The 25,463-nt window shown below is 39.3% G+C and overlaps 1 protein-coding gene across 1 annotated transcript in view; it reads right to left on the bottom strand.

Moving 5' to 3' along the window:
- The window catches only part of prtga (protogenin homolog a (Gallus gallus)), a 36,294-nt gene extending 16,218 nt beyond the window's left edge, over positions 1 to 20,076 (bottom strand). The window contains exons 1-10 of the mRNA XM_034681034.1: positions 19,865 to 20,076; positions 18,150 to 18,452; positions 9,188 to 9,332; positions 8,850 to 8,980; positions 8,346 to 8,642; positions 8,080 to 8,239; positions 7,445 to 7,692; positions 4,402 to 4,566; positions 2,398 to 2,703; positions 1,360 to 1,548 (exon numbers count right to left, since the gene is read on the bottom strand). Coding sequence (XP_034536925.1) covers positions 1,360 to 1,548; positions 2,398 to 2,703; positions 4,402 to 4,566; positions 7,445 to 7,692; positions 8,080 to 8,239; positions 8,346 to 8,642; positions 8,850 to 8,980; positions 9,188 to 9,332; positions 18,150 to 18,452; positions 19,865 to 19,931 — 2,011 coding nt within the window. The 5' untranslated portion in view covers positions 19,932 to 20,076. The remainder of the gene's footprint in view (positions 1 to 1,359; positions 1,549 to 2,397; positions 2,704 to 4,401; positions 4,567 to 7,444; positions 7,693 to 8,079; positions 8,240 to 8,345; positions 8,643 to 8,849; positions 8,981 to 9,187; positions 9,333 to 18,149; positions 18,453 to 19,864) is intronic.
- Positions 20,077 to 25,463: the final 5,387 nt, after the last annotated feature.

The raw sequence follows: 25,463 nt of genomic DNA, 5'->3' as shown, positions 1-25,463 counted from the left end.
GCATTCACTTTAGCTGTGTTAAAGTTATTAAACCAAATACCTAACTAGCAATATGCCTGAAGCAGCTAAGAGTTAACACCTAAAGTAATTTATAGTGCCTCCTCATCCTTCTCTCTTTCTGGTCCCATTCTAGCACTGACCAGCCTGATTTACAAGTCAGCTGCTGGCCACCTGGTTGACCCCTCTGGCCACAGATGGTCAGTTGTCCACTGCATTGGCCTGATCCCCCTTTCCTCTCTCAAACAAAAAAAGGCCAAAATGATCTGACCCAAAGGCCAGAAGAGCGGCGATTTGCCCCAAACACCATCCAGCAGCTGCTGGAAAGACCCACACATTGAAATCCTGTGCAGAGGTTGAGAGGTCATAAACGTGGGATGTGGAGCTGTTCTGTGATGCTGCGCACATGACAAGACCTAAGCCAATTAATCACTCATGGACACAGTCGACTGTCTTTACTAGCTGCTTCTGGATTCAACTGTTCTGCAGAAGTTAAAGTGAGCTTAAACACTTGGTATGAGTTTGTAGACATGCAACTTTTTTATAAATAAGATTTGTGTTACTTGATTTATCTTTACTTAACCAGAAGCAGAGATTCTCACTCCAACATTCAAAAGCACAGTTTATTGAAATTTGGGGACCCTTTCTGAACTCTGTACACAACCTTTAAAACCATGATTCAGATCCAGCTTCATCATCTCTCTCTCTTCCAGATGTACAACTAGGTCTTTAATGAGACTGGGGAAAGTATTTCACGTCATCACTGGCAGTGACAGGGTAGGGATTGTTTTATAATGGTTGTTTTTTGTGTTTATTATTGTTTTTTTGCTTTTTGTTTACCTTGATATTTTCTTTAACCTAAAAAGCAAAACAGTAACACAGGCTGTTGTTGTAGGTCCATGCTTCCACTACTTACCATGTGCAGTTAATGGTTATTTTTTTTCCCCTTTTGGGGAACACTTTTCCCATGTAGATGTGACTGCTAACTGCGTTTGGTGTTTATTTATCACATCCTCTAATATCAGTGACTGATCAGCACTGCGCTTCATGTATACCTTGTTTGTATCTCAATAAAAAGATTTTGACTAAAACCAGAAGCACAGAAGTGAAAGAAAGTGTTTCTAAAAGAAAATGTACTTTTCTTTTACAACAAAATGAAAATTTCATGTAGTGCGCTGCCTTTGAACATTAAGAAATCCTCTTTTCATGAAGGGAACATGGGATGTAAACAAGTATCCTCTGATTTGGCTGTTGCTGAATGTTTGTGTACACACAAAACACAATAATAAAGTGTAATTTCCTCCATATCAGGCTTTGTTGAGGCAGAAGAAGGTAAATTAAATGATTTATAATAAAACTCACCGAGGCCTCCGATGGTGTGTGTATTATCAGAGGCACGCAGCTGAAGCGGGGCGCTCTCTGACTGGCTCTCCTCATGGTAGAAGAGTCGGTATCCTTGCACACTGGCTGAGTTCCTGGGTGCTAGCTGCCAGCGCACCAGTATAGTGGTGCAGTTAAGAGGATCCAAATGGAGGTCTGGAGCCAGAGGAACTGACAAGAAAAAAGGATAAAATAATTTGTTAATCATAATGTTACAGAATTATAGTTTAGAGTGCTCACTGTATTTCCAGATTCACATGTATAAAATCAGCCTTAACTAACTTATCATCCCCTGGATTTCAACCAAACATGACTTCAAAGAGTTTGTGAGTGGCGTTTCCCCAGAAAGCATTAACCTGTTCATAGAAAACTGTAATCTTTTAGACATGCTGTCTGAAGTATTTATGTGTTTGACGGAGGATGTTCCTGAGAAAGAATTTTCTTTGAAAGTGAAACCATCATCTGATGCCTCACCAGCTGTTTCACACTCACAGCGAGGACCAGAGGTAACGTCACCGGCAGGGCCAGGGCACAATTTCACACATTTTTATTTTAGGAATGAGGGGAAAGAGGTTTACCAATAGAAGACTCCTGTTTGAGTTTTAAGTGAAGACAGGAGGCAAAAGAGATGGGCAGGAAAAAAAACAAATCCTCCCCTCCCCCGCCACAGAGCTTTTAGATGTGGCTCTAAGCAGCCATATACTCTTTCCCACCCAGAGGCCTGAGTCGCTCTCTTTATGACCCATGACTGAAACCCTTCCAATGTTACTGACAGTGCAGGGCGAAGGTCAGAGAGTAACAAACCCAATGCCTTAACAAGATTATTAGAGGAAGCTCTTCCCTCTGCCTCATGCTCCAAACAGAAGAAAAGTGTTTGCAGGATGTTTTGCTGTTTTTGGTCAACTTCCCTCCAGGTGTGGAGATCTGCTTGATATTTCAGTAAACTCAAACATTCTGACTATCTTAAAAATGTGGATTTGTATTTAAATAATTATGAAGGCAACTTTTCAAATGTTTTACCTCGAGCACTGGATGCCTTTGGAGTGCGGTGGGATGTCCAGGCAGACTGCTCCCCCCACCCTATGCTGGTGGCAGCAGTGATCCGCAGCAGGTAGATGGTGTCAGGCTGTAGGTTTTCCAGGAGATGCTGGGTCTTCTCTCCAGGTAGCTCTATCTGTGAGACTGTATTCTCAGCACTGGTGCGGTAGGACAAACGGTACGCAGAAACTCTGCCACGACTCAGCTTGTCTGGAAGGGGCTGCCAAGACACCTGGATGTCCATGGGGCTGTTGCTGGTGAGGCTGAGCTCAGGGGCGCGGAGGGGCACTGAGGACCAACAAGACAGAGGAGACTTAGCTTTAAATTCATTCAAATTAACCTTTGTACAGATTTCCCTTTCTGAATATTTTTTTCTGACTTGGAAAATAATACAAGATAAAGCACTCTAATGAAAAGTCATGTACCCCTACAACCTAAACAATAGTTGACAAGTTACTGGCGTTTCATCAAGTTAAGCTACCAACACTCCGAGAAGGCTTTACACTTAGCTCTGGCATCACAGAACCAACCCCCTCCATGCCAGCTCTCACTCCCTATCGTACCCTCACACAGAAAGGAAAAACACAGAGAAGAGTCTGTAGCAGGAGAATAAGAAAGAGGACAGGGCAGGCAGAGCCGAGGCAAGCTTGGGCTGAAATCCACCATGGGGTTGGGCTGTATGCTCTACCTCCCCCGTTTTCATGAGAGGGAGAGCAAGGATGAGAAGCCTGACTTTGTACATGTTTTCCTAAATATTGCACTATAAAACCACATGAATAATGACAGAGCTTTCAATCTATGTCACCAATCCTGATACACATTGACAATAAAAACAAAAAAGTAAAGCTAATCATGGTGACTGATATTCGGTGGCATCAGGGGCAATTCTAGGATCGGATGTTTAGGGGTGCTGAGTCGTGCAAGATAAATTTCACTGTTTTGTACATTTTAATGCAATTTTATTCCCACATTTGTAAAAGAAAAGGATAACACTTTTTGGGAAAGTCTGTGACTAAACCATCAAATCTGATAAAGGTTATTTAAATGCTGAGCCACAGGAAAAGAGAAATTGATTGGAATCATAAAAGAAACATATGGTAACCCTAATTTCTGGGGAAAGACAACTCATTTTGATTCAGCAGCTCCTCAACACATACATAAACAGTATGCATGTTTCTGGAGTAAACCAGCCCCCTATAGTGAGTACCAAAAATACCAAAAATTGACATTGGACTTATTTTTTGGACTTTCATTTGAAATGCAATGCACAACATGTAAAACGCAGTGGAGCTGCTGTATTTTTGTTGTTAAAATATTATGTTTCAATGAAGTACTGTGTGATTTTGAAACTGTTGTAGCTTGTTATAAAGAACATACAGTAAAAAAAATCTCTCAAATTTTAGGGGTGCTGGGATTCAATTTAGAGGTGCTTCAGCACCCCCAAAAATGGGCTAGAAACGCCTATGGGTGGCATCGTAATATAATGCAGTTACAAATCCTTGTTTATTTATTCAATTAATGTCAAAAACTGAAACAAAAGGTTTCCCATATTTAATCATCCAAACGTGTTGTTGTTGCTGTTCCATCATTAGAAAGCAATTGAACCGTCTTTTCAAGAGCACCTATTAAAGGTGACCATGAGCTTGCCCCTCAAGCTATGTAATATAATTTAATATTCTCAGTCATGTAGAACAGACTCACTGCAGCCTTTGACACAGCGGCCAACAGCATGAGAAAATGAGGTTTGCCTGAAATATGAAACTCTCCAGGGGCATGAACACAGACACACATATTTACACATGAGCTTGTTTACGTGGGCACAAGCAAACACAACAACGCACTGTGTAAACTAATTATTTCACTTTGTCTCACATTTAATAGTAAAGCTCATCGTCAGCTCAAACGGGAGTCTATCAGTCTGATGAAGGAGTGAAAATAGCACTCCTTTATGTCACTGTGGGAATGATTGTTTATGTATGCACTCACCATCCTCGAGTGTGTGCTGGAATACGTGGTCCGACATTCGGCTGGCTCCCATGGGCATGTAGGCCACCACGTAGAAGGTGTAGTTGCGAGCCGGCTCCAGGTCGTCAATAATGTAGCGAGTTGTATCGTTTCCGATGACCACTTGATATTCCTCATTGTTCAATCCTGAAAAACACATTGTAAACAGAGAATGATCATTCAATCAACATATAATATCAAAACAAGCAAAATACATAACCACATACATTTTCTTTGCACTCTCCATTGCTCTGTCATTATATATCCTACTATTCCATAATTTGCATTTATAGGTCTGCAAAGAGCGTTAAAGGGTCTGATGTGTTAGTGATCTTTGTCTATTCTGTCTGTGCACACATACTGGACGAATAAATAAAGTTCCTATTCTATCCTAAAGCTGATTTTATTTTTATTCACACCCTGATACACCAGTCCTCCTCGGAGGGAGGCTCATATTTTAAATAAAAATATTGGTCAACTAGCTCTTCGTTGGACTACTCCACACATCCACTATCAGAAAATGTATTTATTTATTTGGAATATTGAGCATATCTGCCAGGAAAGCAATAACCAGAAAATGTCTTAAACCTACCCCACCATCTATCGATGACTGGTATGATTTAATTTATGACATTTTTAAAATGGAACGGATTACCTTTTCTTTGAAGCTTCAGAAAGACAAATTTAAGGAAGTGTGGAGTAAGTGGATGTCTTATATTTCCACAAAAAGACCTTCTTTTGTTTAAAGTATTCAAACTTACTTCTGTGTATCAAAGTATTTGTATTTATCATTTTCTTGTGAAACAGACACCCCATGTTCTGTCATTGTCCTTTTCTTTTTTGTTTGTTTGTTTTTGTTTTTATTGAGTTCTGTCTTGTAACATTAAAAAACAAGGTGGATCACTATAGATGACAAGTAACAAATGTAATTTGTACAATTGTGAACTCATGTGATTCCAAATTAAAAATTAAAAAAATAAAATAAAATTGTCAAGACGAACTGTTGCATGTTTCAAGAATGCAGGTGTTGCACCATAACATTAATCCAACCAACAATCAGGAAATCAAAATCCACAAAAAGGGTTGGAAACATTTCTGGTGTTCTAATAAAACCAAACCATATAGATCTTCATCTCCATTAACTTGCACCAGTTTTTTTAGATGACCTACTGTGTAATTATAATTTCATTAGGACAGAGTATCACAGTCACACAAAAGTTGTACTTGTGCCAGGACAAAGACTCACCTTGTCTGATTTCTGACCTGGTAAACAAGGTACTCAAGCAGTAAACAAAAACTCAGTCTCTGTGGTCTTTAAGCCTCAGTGAGCCTCAGTGAGGAGTGTAACAAAGCCTGCCCTCCTGTCCAATTCACAACCCCCCACAGCTCGTACAGAATACACACTTTCTGACCCTCTACCACACAAACTAATTGGTTTCCCTTTTCATTGGAGCCTCATGTAGTGCCAGGCTTCAGGTGCAGAGCAGCTGACTTATACTCTGTCAGTGTCTATGCAAGCTTTTCAGAGAGGCAGGGACCAAAGAATCGTGTCACTAAATCTGACTTAAGTGTATGAAAAAACCCTGACGAATTCCAGTTATTCAAGAATAAGACAGAGAATTTGTCAGGGTGTTTTTTTTTCATTTTTGACCCCCTTATCCTAAACAAAATCAAGCAGGTGTTCCTTTCTTCTTAGTTCAATTCTGTACTTTTCACCTCCCCAATGAAAGTCAGTGGCATTTTAATCAAGTGCAGTGCTTGAATGTAAAAGCGGATTTTTTAAATGTAGCATTGTTTGGATGTGACTCTTGTCTGTAAGAGTTCCCAGGAAAGCTGAAAGGCGTTTTTTTTGCTGCCACACTACCACCCTTGTGCCTTTTGTGAACAGTTTTGTCCGCATCCTGCATTTCATCAAGGAAGGGACCCTCATCTTGAAACTCCCCGGAACAGGATGGTCTATGAAGGACTTCTTCTATTTCTAAGAAAAACTTGTTCTATCTTTTCAGGGAATTTTACTTTTTACACTTCTATTAATGAAACACAGTGAGCTTTTCATAACTTAAGTTCCTAAACTGCTGAATTTTAGACTCTGAGGGGTTATTTATTAGAAAACTAAGACATATGACCTGTTGAATAAAGTGAAAAAGTTAGAATGAATCCTCTCGAGTGAAGTCAATTTAGTCAGTATCACCGACTGAAGATGACTACAAGACAACACGTTTGAAAATTGTAACAATTTGGATACTCTACATTAGCTACTACAAGTATAACACAGTGTAATCTCTTCCTGAACTGTCTGTGGTATAAATGCATTGTGGGTAGCATAGGAAACATTTTTAATGGTAATGATAGAGGATGAAGTGGAATAAAAACTAAATCAGATATCTTTTCTGAGGCAGCTTTGTATGGTCTTTTTATGGTTTAATTATTATTGTTATTATTATTATTATTATTTTCTCTGCTCTCTCTCTACATTATTTATGTGTGTATGTATGTGTATGCATATGTATGCATGTGTGTGCATGTGTCTTTGTATTTATATATATATGTATTTCTATTTATTTCATTACTTCTCTGTTTATTTTGTCATTTAAAATTATATTTCAACTAAAATTTTCTTCACGTGTTTTCTATTCATTTATTTATCTGTTTATTTTATCCATTTTATTTTTAATATTATCAATTTTATTTTATTTCATTTCACATGTCTGAGCCCCTATTTGATTGTATTTGTTTTGTCTTGTTACATTAAAAAAGTTACAAATAAAATATATATTTTTAAAAGATATCTTTTCTGACAAATCTACTCTCTTTTTTTAATAATGTAATGTAATGTAATAATGTTAAAGTAGGGTGATGCTTACTCAGTGGAGATGTGATGCACTTTTTAAAGCCATAAACATGAAATTTCAAATTATATTAATGTTCTCCCTCAACTGGAGATACAGCCTCTGCTCAACAAAAAGACAGTAAAAATATGATCCCTGTTCCAAATCTCTCATTGGCTCACAAACTCAACCCTTACCTTCAGCCTTCATGTAGTGCACAGAGTATGCAATGACTTTATCCGAGTTATACAGAGGCCTCTCCCAAGCCAGAAGAATGGCAGAGCTCGACACGGTGTCGGCTTGGATATTCCTGGGAGCACTCGGCCGATCCTCAGACATCACTACAATGAGCCTGGCCATGGTGAGGACTGATCCCTGATCGTTCTCTACCTGGCACTGATAGATGGCATCGTCCTCTGGGATGATCTGGTTAATGACCAGTTTGCTGTACGACAAACACAAACACAAATACACAGATGAAGAGGATGCACACAGATGGCTTACGTCTCAGGCTCATCACTTAAAAGGACTTGTTCTATAATTACCTTTTACAAGCACTGACAGTTTATAAGGAGCTAGAGCAAATTAAAGGGAAACCAACTACAGCTCTACGTGCAGTGCTGTAAATTATTCAGTTTCCTTTCTACTGTAAGGACAGCAGTTAATTATTCATCTTAATTGTTTCAAATTGGTCAACAAAGACTGCTAAAAGAGTCTTTAATGCTTAAAGGACTCAGGGTGCCTGTTTTCAGAATCTCTGTGCATATGGATGTGAACACATTTGACATGGCAGTAAAGCAGGTTGTGGTGTTTTTGAATGAGAGATGGATACCTGTTGTACATCTTAATCCGACCATTAGAGTGAACTTTCTCTCCGTTCTTGAGCCAAGTGATTAGTGGTGTTGGAACTCCTTCAGCTTGGCACACAAAGCGGGCAGTGCCAGCACGTGGACGGGTCAAGCTCTCTGGCCACTCAACCAAAGAGGGTGGTGCTTCAGAAGAACAACATCAAAAAGAAAATTAGTAAAGAGATCTTCAAAGTGTTATACTAAAAATAAAAAAAACAAAAACAAACTTTGATATGATTTTTGTTCTTACCTAACACTGTGACATTGGCTGCTGCAACGGTGTAGTTTCGTGTTCCAGGAGTCGTGGCTCTGCACATGTAGACCCCTCCGTGCTGAGGTTTGATGTCGGTGATAATGAGATTACCATTTCCCAACACTTTGGTGTTGTAAACATCAATAGACTTGCTGTCCGCGCGGCTCCAGGAGATGATGGGTCGGGGATTTCCTGTGGCCATGCATTCTAGGATGGCAGTCTGGTGCAGTGACACTGAAACGTTCTGTGGCCCGACGATGATGCGAGGCCTCTGGGGAAGCTGCGGACTGGGAGCTGCAGGGAAAGACAGCTTTAGTGCATGTAATTCAATGTTCAATACTGAGACTGATGTGTACATGCCGTCTCTGTGCTAGCTTTTTAAAAGATGATCTAGCAGTCTACAACTTCTACAACGAACAAACTCTCAGTTGAATTGTATTTCTTGTCTGAGCTTAGTAATACCCTTTATATCTACAAAAAGAAGAGAGCTGTTTGACAGACCTGTGACAGTAAGGGTGGCCTCCATGCTTCGACGACGGCTGGCAATGTTAGTGGCGATGCAGCGGTAATTTCCAGCATCTGACCGCTGAACTCCATGGATCTGAAGAACACCACTGGGCAGGACTGTGATTCTGAATGTCAGAAACATAAAACAGATAAGACACAGTGTTTAGTAACAAACACAGGAAACAGTATGAAACAATTACGCATTTAAATCTTTAACTTCTGATGGTAGTTAAAGGCACTCATGGCCTTCCTTTACGTGTGGCTTCAAAAATGGGCAATCTACAAGGTAAATAAAACTAATTTAGAGAAAGTGAAAACAACAGAGTGCTTACCTTTCAGTGGTGAGGGGTAATGTGACACGATTGAGCTCCCATGTGATGATTGGAGGAGGATGAGCACTGATTTTGCAGGAGAACCTGGCGATTGAGCCTTGAGTCACCACTATTGACGTCGGCTGGATTGTAAAAGAAGAGATACCTGCAGAACCAAGAGAGAAGAGACTACTTTTAACACACATTACACATACATATACTTCTAATGTTCTGTATTACTGTACCAAACTGATGCCCCCTCTGCAGCATGTTGCTTCTACAACGTTGCCTTTAATATTACAGTGATTATAAGAATGATACAGGATTCATCTTAATAAATAGATGATGTTCTTTAAGATCAGCTGAGTTCATAAACTACGGATCATACTTCAAAAATGCAACTATTACTTTGCTTAATTAAGAATGAGTGCTTTATAAAAAACACAACAACAATTTTGCTCTAAAGGCAGATATAGAAGAATTAGCACAGGTGAACAGGTGCATCTTACATACACTACCAGTCAAAAGTTTGGAAACACCTTCTCATTCAAGGGTTTGTATTTTAATTTTAACTATTTGAAACACTGTAGATTAATACTGAAGACATCAGTACTATAAAAAAACATATATGGAATTATTTAATTTACAAAAAAGTGTTAAACAAACCAGAATACATGTTTTATATTTTAGATTCTGTAAAGTAGCCCTATTTTTCCTTCATGACAGCTTTGCACATTCTTGGTATTTTCTCAGTCTGCTTCATGAAGTGGTCTCCTGGAATGGTTTCTAATTAACATGAGCCTTGTCAAGAGTTCATTTGTAGAATGACTTCCCTTCTTAATGTGTTTGAGATCATCAGTTGTGTTGTTCAGAGGTAGGGTTAGTACACAATGGATAGCCCTATTTGACTACTGTTGTAATCTATGTTAGGGCAAAGCCAGATTATTTCATAGCTTTGTTGCCTTCAGTATTAAACTACAATCATAGACTGTATAAATAATGGACATAGTATCCATGACGTTACCCATCTGTTCCTGAGCGCTGTTTTGAAGTCAATCGGCGGCGGCAGCCATATTGAAAATGCGGAACTCAACCAGTCAAAGTGTGACGTAAAGAGGCGAAGTTTGAGTCTCCTAGCCAACAGCTATCTGTTCCCGCCTGAACCGGGCTGTAAGCATGTTTATTAATGCTGCAAAGATCGTATTCTTTGAATCGGTGTGTATGTGGTTTCTGGTGTTTCTGCAGCCATCCTCAAGCGGACGCTCGATGAATTGCAGTTTATAACACTTCCGCATGGGCTTCATATTTTGAGACCGGAGGTTGCCGCTTATCTACAATGCTGAAAATAACTAAAATAAATAAAAACCATTGAATGAGAAGGTGTGTCCAAACTTTTGACTGGTAGTGTTTAACCCAAGAGAGCAATTAAGTTTTAATCTTTTGAAGATAAAGTCAAAAACGCCTCTGCCTTGAGGTGTTTTATTGTAGTGAAAACTGGTGTCCCATTTCAATCTGTGACTCCCACCAAACTAAGAAGTCCAATCTACTTCTCAATCTATATCACAGCTCAATGAAATACCTGTACTCACCAAGTGTATTCACCAATTACTACTCACAATCACCATCCCTTTCAAAACACATTGCTCAACTTCAGACTTCTATCCATCTCCTTCAGATCGTGAGGATGTCAGAGAGACGAGATTACCTACAAAGCTACGGACGTGCTGAGTGCAGCAGGAAGGTGATGACTGGAGTGAAACAGCTAACATCCTGTGTGGATAGAGTTTCCCTGACACTGAGCTGTTGTCAGCCTCAAGCTGAGCACCTAGCAGATGAGACCTGATGTGCAAGATTACAAAGAGGCCTTTTACTGTGGAAAAAAAAACAGCTACCACTGGTGCATGTTTGCATCTTATGATGGCTGAAGTTATTTTTAAGGCGTAATGTTCACAAATGCTCTCTTTGAAGGTGGGTACTCCTCATGGCTGTAGAAACCCTGAAAGCTATTAAGGCCACTCATAGCTGTACCGTCCCCCTCTGTGTTCAAAAGGCTGCACAAGCCTGAGGTCAAGCATTTGTTACAAGAAATCAATTGCCCTGCTGTTTGTCATAGAGAGCAAATGCAGAGATTACCAAAAAACTGTTAACATAACCGCAAGCTCAAATCTGATCCATTATTATCAATACGTCATAAAAACAGAGAGCAGGCACGGGCAGACCAATAGACCAAGGCAGTTTTTTAATGAAGCATAAAATAACTTTGTATGACTCTATATTTGTCTGTTTTGGGTCAGTCTGCTGCTAGCGTCAGGAGGAAACTATCACCTCTTGAGTAAGCGATAAACAAACACACTGTGGTCCTTTTCAACCTCTGTACACACAACCAGAGAGCCTTCACTGGATACTTCCTAGAGTCAAATTCATGCCTTTCAAGTATTCAACATGGAAATATCCTAAATAATAGAAGATACAAGGCCAAATATAATATTTAAAGAATGAAAGTGTTCACCTCATGCAAACCAAACAACCACCAAATACTAAAAATACATCAATGGGCTTCTCATCTAAATTCTTTGCACTGATATGGATCCATAATCTTCCACAGTTTCCAAAGAACAAAATGCTGTGGTTAACTCTGCTTTTTGAAAAAACTCTACAGGAAATCCCTCCTGGGTCGTAAACACACAAAGTTGCCTGTGAAGAACATAATGGATGGCTGTGTGTAAGCAGTGCTGCCAGGTGTTGTGGTGCTAAACAGCAGGAGAGCTCTGACCACCACCAAAAGAAAACCCTTCTAATGACTGCTAACTTTCACACAAGTGACAGCATCCTTCCTCTAAACCAGCCTGACATTTCTGAAGAACCAGAGTGAAGAGGAGGGTGTCAGCTGTGGTGATACAAATGTGAAGATAAGGGTTTGTATTTCTGATTGTTGGATTGATCCTGAATGCATCCACTTGTACGTTGTCAGTGACAAATGTGTGTTTTTAATGATTGCTGCTAGGTCTGAGAAGACAGAAGTAAGAGAGGCATTAACATCCCCGCTACACACACACATACACAACACATGCCCACCCTCTCTGTTAATGCAGGTTCTCACAGAAATGCCTTTAATGTGCTGAAGTGATATGACTGCAGGGCATGAGAGATGAGCAGCACTCATCCTCTGCCTCACTACTTTGTCTTTACATTCAGTCAAATGATGCTGGATTGACAAACAGCAGGATAATCATTGATTATTGATAAACTACTAAGGCAAGGTGGAAAATCTATAAGAGCTAGGGCTTGTGGAGTGTTGGTCGGGGCTCTCCCAGCTGAAAATAGGAGGCTGACCTTCTCTTTGAGCGATGGTGTTTGCCGTGGGGGGATCTAATGTTGTGTGGATGAAAAGATAAAGGCAAACATGATGCTGCGTGTTATTTTTACTTTGAATTGAAATCATCTATTTTGGTGCATTATGACTAAAAGGAGAAAAAAACTGGTTGTGTTATTCCCTTTCTTCAACCATACATATAAAACCAGAAGTGCCATCAAGTTTTCACCAACTCTGACAGAATAAATTCCTCTTTCTTTCATCCAAAAGCACAAAGAAACAGATCTGACAGTCTGCTCTTGCCAGCAATTTAACCTCTCACCTCTTGTCCTCGTTGGCACCCAACACGGGCGATCACCCAACTGCATGATTACCTGAAACCAGAAGCAGTGCCACTTACTGCTGGCCTGCAAACTGCCTCCAAATCCCTCTGTTCGTTCTCTGGCTACAAGGTTTTGTGAGGATGTGCTCTTCTGTCATTTGATTGTGACGCAACTTTCGTAAGATATGCTTATTTTACTTCTTTAATTTTAATTGCGAATTACTTTTAATAATTGCTATTTTACAGGCTCTTGTTTACTTTATACTGTTTTGCAGTCTACTCTGCTGCTTTAACACTTTAAATTTCCCCGTTGTGGGACGAATAAAGGATTATCTTATTTTATCTCTTATCTTAACAATCAAGCACAACATGAGGTTTAGCTGCTGCTTGCACCAAAGCTTGCAGGATGATGAATTAAGAGTCCCACTCACTCTCATTGATCACCAGCATCATTTTACCACAAACACTGTGCCTGCAGCAGCATTAAGTGACCTGTATTTTTTAAGATATGAGATATCCTCCTGTTACCCTGCGTTCAACCTACAGTCCAATCTAAACCTGAAGAGTTAAGCTGTGTTTGAGTCACTTTAGCTCGTAACAGATGGGCCTGCTGATGCCAGCAGCTCAACAAACTGAAGGTCAGCGGACAGGTCAGGCCAAAACAAAGATTCCCTTACAAATACCAGGAATTAGTTCAGGCCTCTCGCCTCTGCTCAGTTTCTTAGCCAGCACGCACCTTGAAAGTCCATTTAGCTCTACATCTCAAAATATGAACCAGCCAACTCACACTCACAACATTAAGAGGCGTACCTTGTTTAAAGCTAATGCTGGATGCTGCTCTACACTGTAATCCACTGAATGCAGAAATGATTCAGAAATAAACCAAACATCATGTTAAGAGTTGTTTTCAGCTCTCATATAAACATAATGTTGTCTTTGACAGTGTATTCACTTCAGCCTCTTGGATTCATCATTGAGAGCGCCAGGATCAGATTATGTTCAGTTATACATCTATTTATTACTTAGCTTGTTCAACTATGTGGATGAGAATGATGCCCTCTCTCTCTCACACACGCACACACCCAACCAACACAATCCCCCCTCCCCCCAGGGTCTAATCTTTTAGGGGAGACATTAAAATTGATCATCCTCTCCTGATCCTGCAGGCTGCATGCTGAATGATGGCTTCAGCATCAGGAGACTCATAAAAACCTTGAAAAGTTTATCATTCAGTCATCTTATGGGGCTTATTCCTGAAGTATGCAACAAAAGTTTGGCCAAAATAAGTTAAGTTTGCCTCTAATCATCACTCAACACAAATCAAAGTCTCAAAGAAAAAAAGAGGGCTGATAAGAAAGAAGGAGAAGAATGCAGTGCTTAAAAAAGCCCACAAATCAATCACACGCTAGCTGGCAGATGTGCTTCTGCTCCACACGGGCTGCAGGATCGTCAAGTGACCACTGGCCTGGCTAAACAAAGAACTATTCCCATGAGCAGCGTGACCTCTCTAAGCACCACCCGGGCAGTGGGGGGAGCAGTGTTGGAAGAGGCATTCATCCCCCCTCCTCCCATCCCTTATCTCTGCCACAAAGTTTTCCAATCATTCAACATCAACCCTCCACTTAGCACACACAGTGGCTTCATTGTATTTAATCTCCATATCAGCACACGGAGGAGAAGAAGTCATCTGTGGAGGGCCACGTTCTGTTGTTTTAACAGAATCATCATTTGTCATTGACAGTTATGAAAAATCAGTTGGTGAAATATATATAAAAAAGTTGCGTTATAAAGCAACGGATGAGAGAGATGCTCCTTAAAACAAAAGGGATGAGTGTCGCAGCCACTGATAAATCTAGATGAGAATCCAGTATTATTGTAGGTAAGATTTAAGCCCTGTGCTATGTCTCACTGCCCTCCATCTATTGAACAATTTAAAGAGACCTTTGACCCCAGGGCCTGCCGTTCAGGGGAACCATGGTAACCTTTCGTGTCCAGCAGAGGAGAAAAACAAGATTCCAGGCTTTGAGTCGTCTCACTTAAGGCCATTTCTTTCATTCACACCACGATTCACACTGTGCAGCGTTTACTTTGTCTTATTGGGGTGTCTAATTGTGCCGAGCCGGTGCAAGTCAGACCTACTTCCTTAGCAACTTAGAATAATGTTGTCGTGCTGTCCTAGCTGCTTAAGGAGGACACACAACTTTTAGTAAGGGAGCAGCATAAGCTCATCCAGATACCTCCTTTACAGCTTATCGTGCTCTCAGATTAAATATATAAATGTGCTAAACTCAATATAAGATTATGCAACATCTAAAATCCTTCCAGAGGGATAAAAGGAGACTAAAGCTGTTATATAGGATGCCAATACAATGCAGTGGCATGTCTTTTATAGTTATAAACTTTGTGTTCTCATGATACTCATAAAGCATTGCCCTGAGTAGAGCTTCTGTTACGTTATGTCAGAAACGGGACACACAATCCACTGGTGGTTGATCCTCAAACTTCAAATGCAGGCCCGTGCATCTACACTACTTCCTACTCAGCTGACCTGACTTCAACTTCAACTCCTCCTGGTACTAGAGTTTTAAGGCCTTTTTCGACCGCAGGGACTCTACGCCTGTACTAGGGACTTTACCCCTGAACTATGGACGTTTCGACCGGAGGAACCAGGGTCTAAATTTAGTTCAGGGGTAGATAATCTCCCCCATGAAAAGCCCCTGCTTGGGGGGGTAGTACTTTTCAAAGGTCCTGGGACTTTCGGTTGAACGTGTCAGCGTTTGTGGAGTTTACACAATTGTTGAAACACAGAGCGAGTTCCTGGGAATGCATACTAGTTTAGTTATTTATTAAGATTTAAAAATATTATTTAATACTTTTTTTTTCTCCATACGTCACTGGCCTGATTTGCACAATCTACCCGGGACTTCAGCCCGTGGTCGAAACGCAGACAACAATGGGGGGCACAGGAACCTTTTAGTTCCGGGTAAAGTAGTTCTGGGGGCTAAAAGACCCCGGAACTCTTGGTCGAAATGCACCTTTACTTTACAATCAACCATTAACATGCCAGGATCTAACATGCGGGCCAGAACTTAGCCATACTAATCCAATATTTTCTTAAGATTACACGCCTTGTGTACCTGAGATCACTTTGTTCAAAAGGCTAAAAAAAAAAAAAAAAGGAAGATATCTCAGGGAGGACGATCTCTCAACTGAAATCCCCATCAATCTCAAGTCTATTGACAAAAGTCACATGGTGAGGCTCGTGTGTCACATTCCTTTTCATCATGGCCAAATCCCTTCTCACCTTTGTGCTTCAACAAGACAATGTTTAAGGTTAGCCTCCATCATCACCATCACATTCCTCAAAAACAATCAGCGGGTCCACAGCTTTAACATACGAGTATAAAATGATCATTAAAGGTGCAATCCCAAAACTTTCAGAAGTCACTCTCACTTCATCTTTTAAAGGACAAAGCTGTCAGAAAGGAATTTATAGAAATCTGTCACACAGACTTCTAATAAGATCTGACAGGAGGTATTTAAGCTCCCAGCATGTTGCCGTATCCATCCTGCAGGCCAACGTGTTTATAATGAAAGTTATTCAATTTGCAGCCTTTGCCAAGAAAAATGACCATACATCAGAAACCACTCTACTGAAGGTGACCTGTGCTGTTCAAAGGGAACTTTTTATTCAGTATGTAAACTTAAAATCAAACTCTGGTCTTTAACTAATAGAATAAATCTAATTAGCTTTGCAGAGTTGAACAGGTCCAGCTGTTCTGTCCACTGATACCAGGAAAAACAATTGACCCCAAACAAACCCTTTTCTTTTGCGAGCAGGACAAAAAACAGCCAGAGTGAAAAGCTTTTCACTCTTTCACCGGAGTAGTGAGGCAGAAAGCAATTGTGTGCAAAGCCTGCAGCCCCTACTGACCTGGTGAGGGCTGCAATAAAGTTTGGTCATTTAGACACTCAGGGTAAAGGCAGTGGTACTGGGAAACAGTAATTCGCATTTGTGTGAGTGTGTGTATGTGTGTGTGCACACACTCGTAACAACCCCCACTGCTACCACTGTCCTTCAACTGAGCATTTCTCAGGTATGTGCAAACTTTATGAGCTTCCAGATAGACCCTCAAGCAGGTCTAAGTGCCATTTTAAAACAAACTAGTAAAGCTTACTGGCAGCTTTTACCACCTTTTAACTTCAAACTATAAAGCAGACTAACTACTCTATTAATTAATACAGCTATTTACTTGAGTCAAGTTCCAGATAATATCCATTTTACAAGTGGCATTTCTACCGGAGAGCGCTGCAGGCCTCATAACAGTCCATGTTAACTGGCTCAGGAAACTGTTATGTAACTCTCACTAGCTGCACTCCATTTGTCCATGAAGTTTCATTGAGCCACAGAGAATCATTCAAAGATCAGAGATGACTGCATGCATTAATGTAGCATAGATAATACACTTATTTTCATGAACCTAAATGAATAAACTCAACACCACTGACATCAAGAGGTCTACAATCACATTTCTTAACCATCAGGATGAGACTTCTAAGCAAAAGGATACTTTGCTTAGGAATTACATGGACATGAGGATTATAATCCCATGGGAGAACATGCACGTCGGCCTCATTCAATTCAGTAGTAAATTTAATTTCAGCACCCCTCCTGGAATGCTAAAAATGCATGTTTCAGTACAGATGGGAGTGCTGATAAAGGGTCAACACACACTCTGCAAAAGTGGCACAGCAAGATGCATGGCCTGTGGTGGAGGAGGAAGGGGTATAAGGTCCCAAAAGACTAACTCTGCCTGAAGCTTCTCCCCTCTACCTTCCCCCCCACTTTAAAATATGAGGCCAGCTCGCACGGCACGGGAGGAGAAAGCATTCCAATAGAACAATTCCTCAAGCGATCAGGGTGCAATAACATGAAAGCCTCAGCCTGTGAATAGGGGTCATCTGCTCTTTAGCTTTGGAGCGCCGGTATCCTGGACAGCTCCTAACCTTTCAGATCTGCTGCTCCTTCATTACCACACCAATGGGCATATTACCCCTCCAAACCACAATCTTTTGGACTTTTACTTTGAAGACTTTGTCCTTCTTCCTCCACTGATACTACCAAAGATGGCTTGAATGCATCAATATGCAGCAACAAGTAAATAAATCAGCAAATGAATCATGTTTAAAAGTTCACATCGCCACGCAGGTAGCTCTGAATCTGACCCTGAGATCTTTGAGAGTTAATGGTAACTAGCAGCATGGTCATGGTTCGGTTTTGTATCATGTCTCATCACATCCCATGGTCTCCACACTGCTGTCTTTCCCAACTCCAGCATGATACTCACTTGCGATTGTAAGACGGGCTTTCTGGCTCAAGATTGCTCCAAATTTGTTCTGAGCGAGGCACTGATAGAGCCCTTCATCTGATTTGTCTCCTCTTCTGCTCTCCACCTCTGAAATAAAAAGGGAGCCGTTGGCGAGCAGGTACACCCGTTCGTTCTCCACGACTCTTACTCCATTTTTGAGCCATCGAACGTCGATGGGCGACTCTCCGTGCGCCTGACAGTCCAAAATAACTGCTTCTTTCCGCATGACAGTGACATCATGGGGCTCTTTGATGAAAAATAACTCACTAAAGCATAAAACACCTGGAAAAGAAAGGAGAGGAAACACACGTTAGAAACATGGGCGGTTATCAGCATGGAGCCAAAACTTAAAGGCAGAGAAACAAGACACAAACAGGCATCCAGAAACTTTTAAGAATTACTACTCTAATCTTTTATATCAGTCCGAATGTGCGATTTAGTTTAACACACACTGGAAGCTTTGGTTTCAGGTGACAGAGATTAGAAGGCCCTAAAAAGTTAAATAATCACATCAGAGAGGGTCAGAGGCCCACCAGCAGGGGGGGTCTAATGTCCTGTACAGTAATCAAACTGTGGAGTCATACAGTCTTTCTGCTCCACTTTAATCCAATTACTTATGGCTCATAAAGTCACTAGCTGAAGGTGAAACAGTTGATCCTATTAGTCTCTTTAGTGTGTACATAAAACTATTACTGATCTCACAGCATGAGCTCTTACACAATGTTTCATTAATGTGAGCTTTACACATAGACAGTGATTCACTCCTTTAATGCTTTCATTCAGTAGCATTGTATATTATTAACTCCCATTCAAAGTAATGACAGATCACATTGCATCTGTGTCATCATATCCTATTTTACAACCTGATTAAGTGCCAGGATTTTCTCCTATAATCACTGATCAGAATATCTAAAAAAAACTTATCTTTCACTCGAGTTTTATGGTTGATATGAAATGTGTTAAACTTGTATCAGTGTTTAAGTTGGATATTGCCATTCACTTTTGAGCTCCACAGTGAGAGACACAATGTGCAAACTATTTCTTCTTTTTTTCTCTAATATATGTTTTTATTATTTTATCATTTTAAGAACAAAACAACAAAATTCAAGACTCACTTTGTGTACAAAGCGGATTTTCAGATAAAGATATGTACTGCCACCCCTTCCCCCAAGCACAGAAAAAACAAAATAACAAAAAAATACAAAAAAATAAAATAAAATAATAATAACAGAACTTTGAGCAAACTATTTCTAAATAACGTTACATATACTTCTAATATATCTTTGTCACTTTACCCCTGATGTAACTGCAACAATATGGTTATTTACAACAAAAATACCTCACCATTTTTTTGATATCCACAACTGTCAATGAATCTCTTTCATACTGAGCTGTAGGTCAATGCAATATTAAAACTAAGATTTTATAATGACAGAAACTGATGGCTGGGGTAGGCTCAAATATGAGTTCTGATAATTTGGCGTTTCTTGAGGATTAAAACAAATAAATAACTTCACTGTAAAGTCTAAACAAACGACATGAACAGAGGAAATAGAGGTTTATTCGTGTTCTGAAGTCGCCGTCAGCTCCCCCGTCTAACACACAGGTTATGTTCAGTCAGAGTGATGCACCAAACACTAAGTTAGTTCCTCTTTTAACTCTCTAACAACATAATAATATTAAACGCTTCTTACCTGAGATGGGAAGAAAAAGAAGAAAGAACAGCAAGCGCTGATTTAATGTCCTTTTGACGGGCGCCATTTACATGAATTGTCCGAGCATGCTCTCTACTCTCTCATAGTTGTTTCCTCCTCATGAACTGCGCTGCTACTGAGGGCGAGCTCTGCTGTGGAGCTGCAGGAGAGCAGTAGTATCCCTTCACTGGGATGGACATCAGTCAATTAATCACGTCTGTGGGTCAGTGGGGATTTTGATCCAGCGCCACCTAGTGTTAGGTGTAATATTAGTGCACAGATAGCAGTGTTTAGTAATTCATATCCCTGATCACGTGGTGTGATATGGCTGCAATCACTGATTACAACTATAACACAGTATGCTAATCCTTGATTGATACCTGGACATAAAAGTAAAGTATTTTCTGGGGGGAAAAGCAGATTCAACAGTAAAATAAAAAGTTGACAATGAGGTGAGTTAGGAATTGATACACTAGAAAAAATACCCCTCCAAAAACAAAAAAAAAACTTATTTCAAAGTATTTTTACCTTGAAATATAAGTGAAAATTTGCTTGTTAAGATTTATTTAAATAAGACGGAATATTTAGAAAACTGATATCTTAAAATTAGCAGGGAAAACTTATTTAAGCAATATTTCACCAGTATTTTAAAGCTTAGTGTCTCAGAATAAGCCAGGGATGCTTACAATTAGTATTTTTTTACAAAAAAAAAAGATTTTTGCACTAATACATTTCATGTCAACTTCTTCATTTGAGATATATTCACCTTAATTTGAGTTGTATTATAGCGGCACTTCTCTAGGTTTAAGACCGTCTTGTACTTGAAATAAGATAACAAAGTTTAATTTGAGCATTTTGAGATATAATGTCTTCTCATAGTTAGCTGGATATACTAATATTCAGTCATGTTGTTTTTTAGGATAAGCCAACTAAGCTCTAAAGTAGGTGTTTCATTGTGTGCATGTAGTTTGAGGATGTATATTTTTATCTGATTTAGAAGAAACAGTGCCTCAAAACTGTAACCCACCCTTAAAAAACATCAACTTGTCTTTTTTTCTTACTTTTATCAATGGAGCTGTTTTCTGATAGATTCTCTAATAAAATGCATTTACCTTAAATCAAGTAAAGGGTTTGTCTTAAATCAAGATTATCTGTCTTCTACAAATAAGATCCCAGCTTGAAAAATGTATGAAATGTAAAATAAACCTTGTATCTTCTGAATTACAACTCAAAACAATATCATTTCAAGATTGTTTGACTTAAAAAGATATTTAAGATGCATCGTCTTAAAACAAGTCCCTCTATCTTGCTCAAATGTTACTTGTTAAGTAAATTTATCTTAAATCAAGTGGGAGAAGACATTTTGACTAAAAATGAGACAATTTCACGTGGTAAGATTTTGAGTTTTTGCAGTGTAGCAGCAATCATTAAAAACACAAATTTGTCACTGACAACTTACCAGTGGATGCATTCAGGATCAATCCAACAATCGGAAATACAAACCCTTATCTTCATATTTTTATCACCACAACTGACACTCTCCCCTTCAGCCTGGTTCTTCACAAATGTCAAGCTGGTTTAGAGGAAGGATGCTGTCACTTGTGTGAAAGTTAGCAGTCCCTCTATCTTGCTCAAATGTTACTTGTTAAGTAAATTTATCAGGAATCAAGTGGGATAAGACATTTTGACTAAAAATGAGACAATTTCACGTGGTAAGATTTTGAGCTTTTGCATTGTAGGCTTGTTATGGTATGGTATGGTATGGTATGGTATGGTATGGTATGGTACAGTGTAATCATTTTAATGGTGTTTCAGCAACATGTCTGACATATGTTGTAAATTAAAACAAAATATGCATGCAAAAACTGAAAAATGCTCATTAAGGCATTCTTCTTGTCAAACTGCCATCTTCAAGATGTCTCTTATAACCTATTTTATACAGTCTATGCCTATAACTCAAAATCCCAACCAACCAAGTGATAGTTATACACTACTATAAAAAGCATGTACTGTAAGTGTGAAATCCATTAATCGAAGAAGCTTGAACCACGCTTTGTTGACATTTTAATAGAAAAATGAAGGTAATGTTACATAACTTTTCAAAACAGTTTGCACTTAATTATCTTTTGATCAGTCGATTGTCTAATCGACTGACTGATGCAGCTTTTGCTTTTGGCTTCTTTTACAATGACTTGGCAAGCAGAAATAGAGCTTTAGGGAATAAACATTTACTCATGTTGAAGCCAGTTTTCACCACTAAATAGGTGGTTTACATTGAATATATATATAACCACTTCTCCAACAATGGTAAAACTAATTTTCACCAAAAATAAAACTGCATGCTTTGTATCAGTAAGTTAGATATCTCATCAATAAAGCTTTCAGTTTTCTGCAACCAAAAACACAATATTATTTTGGACAATATGTAACAATGGGACCTGAGTGCTATCAACCTGACATTTCATCTAGTCCACTTTCACTGGCCCTTTCCCTTTGGCTTTATCAATACAAGTGTTCAGATGTATTGATGAGAGCTGATCCCTCACTATCTGAGACCAACTGCACACCAACTGTTCCCAGCTGACTGAAAAAAAGATGTTAATGGAAATGAGTTTGTCCCTTGTCCTTTAAGACTAGGCCTGCAATTACGAGGAAGCATCGATAGGAGCAGGACAGCTGCTGTGTCAATGTCGGTATTGATCCAGTGTCTATCACTTATTGTGGAGAGAGATCAAACCCCCTTCCTCCCACGGTTTTCACATCCTCCCTCTGTGAACCTTTATTCAGCAGCAGAGCCGCAGCCCAGCTGTGACGTCCGCTCAATCAGAAAGAAGGAAAAGTGCTAAGTCGGACAAGGAGAATCCATTTATGTTCATAAATATATCAGAGATTTAACTTATGATGAGTAACAATATATATCTGTAGTTTATTGAAAATGATCTGTGCTTTAACAAGACATCTTATCACATGTTTGAACTTGATTTTTAAACGTTGCTTTTTGTGTTTGTTTCCCAAAAAACTTCAGTAGAGAGGAGAACTTTGGCTGCTGCCTTTCCTGAAATAAGAGAGGAAGTCAGACATACAAGTTTAATACGGTAACTTGACTTTACTCTTTCAAGATAAATAGATACAGACATGTAAATAACCAACCCCTAAACATGAATGTAGGATCTTTGAGTGTTATCTACATGCAAAAAGATGCAAAAAGATGTCCTCAAAAATAATTCTATTTTACCAGAGTGAAAGAACGTGAAGTGTGTACATTATTTCTATATATAGTCTCAAGATGCTTTCTAATTTGTCAAACCTCTTCATCCATTAAAGTGACCTTCTCAGCCTCACAATCCTTTCACATACATTTTACAAGCCTCTCTTTAAAGGGAGGCTATTATGTTTCCCTGTAAAGTACATGTACTCTATTACATAACAAACTACTCCTGTACAGTCTCAGTGCAGGATATATTCTCCTCTTACATAATGTGAGAAAGTGAGAGCCTGGCCTCTGTCCTGCTGCACGAGGCTCTCCCCAGGGTGTTTAATTAATCAAAACCTCAGCTTTGGCACCTGCCAATATGGCAGAGTTTGTAGGTGGAGGGAATGGCCAACCTGAATCTGAACTCGGGTCGAGCTCTGTGGCCTGATCGATGCAGTAAAAGTCATTATCAGGTTATGAATGTCGGCAGGATGGTGGGTAAAAGGGACTTGCTCCCATTGGTCAGTGAGGGTCCTCCTGTTCTCATCTATGCCCATCCCCGCTGACCCCAGAAGTGTCCAAATGGCCGGCCTGAATCCTGCCTGACCTTTCCCCTGACCCCTGTGGTGGGAAGGGGTTTTTTAGTGCTACTACGGGGGGTTGGGGAGAAATTAGGACTGAATCGCACAAAGGCTCAGACCACAGAGATAAGTTCTTACAACAGACTCTGCTCATGTTAAAATCTAACACTTCTTATAGATGACACACTGGAGGAAAGATCACTAAAATTAAACTCAATTAACTTGAGATAAGATGGACGGATTCCTTGCACAGTTAACAAAAAATTGGCTATACCATCTCCCAAATTAAAAACCAGGAAGAAGGCAGAAAAGTTGCATTGTATCATTGTTTTTGTATATCTTCAAATCATCAGTGGCATTCAGAACTGAAAGACAGCCATGGTGGAGCAGGAGGAAGTGTGACATAAGTTGAGGGATCAGAACTATTCAAACCGGTGAAGTAGCTGAAAAGTGAGAATGTTTTGTATGGAGCCATGGAGAGCATTGTAACTGTATTGTAAATGTGTGTTAAGAGGTCTGCAAATCAGTGTTTTTGTTAAAAAATGATGTGGAACAATCCAAATTAGTTTTTTCAGATGTGAGCTCAAAAGTTAGGCAATGCCCTTTAATAAGAATGGGATGTGTTTTATCTCCCCCAGCTGGAAGAGCTTGGTACTACTACACTGATACCAGAAACAGCACATCCCTGGATTGAATTTAAGGATTTAAGGATGTCAGAAAACAATGGATGGGACATACCAGAAATTAAGTAAAGTTTGTAAGAAATTTGAAAAGAAATTAGATTTTTTGAAACAAAAGTTTTGAGACTGGTGACAAAAGGGAAGACCTGCTGTATAAGGTGTCCTCAAAAATCTTCTAAACCAACAAGAAAGTAGTGTAAGGAGGACCCCCCCCACTCAGAGAAACTGGTTGGACATTGTGGAAAAAACTACATGATGTGGAGAACTTTACACACAATTTAAGACTTCAACAATCTGCCTGCCAAGGAAAATGGAAAAAAATGGACTGACTTTATAACCCATCAAAAAGTCTGAAGAGAATGGACTATTTTAAAGGAGGCTAAAGTGACGTTTGTTAACTGACACCAAAGTTTGTTTAATGTGTTTATTTTGATGTAACCTCATCAAGAAAAGCAAATAAAATATAAGTTAAAAAAACAAACAAAAAACAAACAAAAAAAATCTTCTAAACTTCATTCAAATCACAAAGTGGAGTCTAAAAAGATATAAAGCAACTATGTCACTATGGCCTGGATAAAGAGCATCAACTAAATGCACTAAATCATAAATCTAAACTTGACTTGGAGGCTGATGCATCTGTCTGCAAATGTTTTCTTTAAATGTCACTCATGCTGTTTTTCTTGGAGGTATTTGTTTTGTAGCTGTTGTATGCGTCTGCTGTTTGTGTATTGTCAATGTGTAACTCTTTAACTGTGATGCTGCCCATCTTGGGCAGGACTCTCTTGGAAAAGTGATTTTTAAATTCAATGAGTATTTCCTGGTTAAATAAGGTTATAAATAAATAAAATAAATACACCTGTAGTTAAAACATCAAAACACAGGACTTGTTGCAAAATACAATAATTGCATTCATATCCTCCAAAGACTGTATGATATATCAACCATGTATTCAATGTTTTGATCATGTGTATATTGAGAATTATGAGAAAAGAATCAAATATTTACAAAGTTAAGTAAATCCATTTGAGTTGTGATAGTTTTCAGCATATGCTATACCCCATCAGTGGAGATCAGGGATAAAAATAATCACATTTAAAAAGATGCACACAAAACAGAATCATCACGACTAGAGAAAGGTAAGAGCC

The sequence above is a fragment of the Notolabrus celidotus genome, chromosome 3 (genome assembly GCF_009762535.1).
Source record: "Notolabrus celidotus isolate fNotCel1 chromosome 3, fNotCel1.pri, whole genome shotgun sequence".
Classification (NCBI taxonomy): Eukaryota; Metazoa; Chordata; class Actinopteri; order Labriformes; family Labridae; genus Notolabrus; species Notolabrus celidotus.
This window is presented reverse-complemented; position numbering and strand designations above follow the sequence as displayed.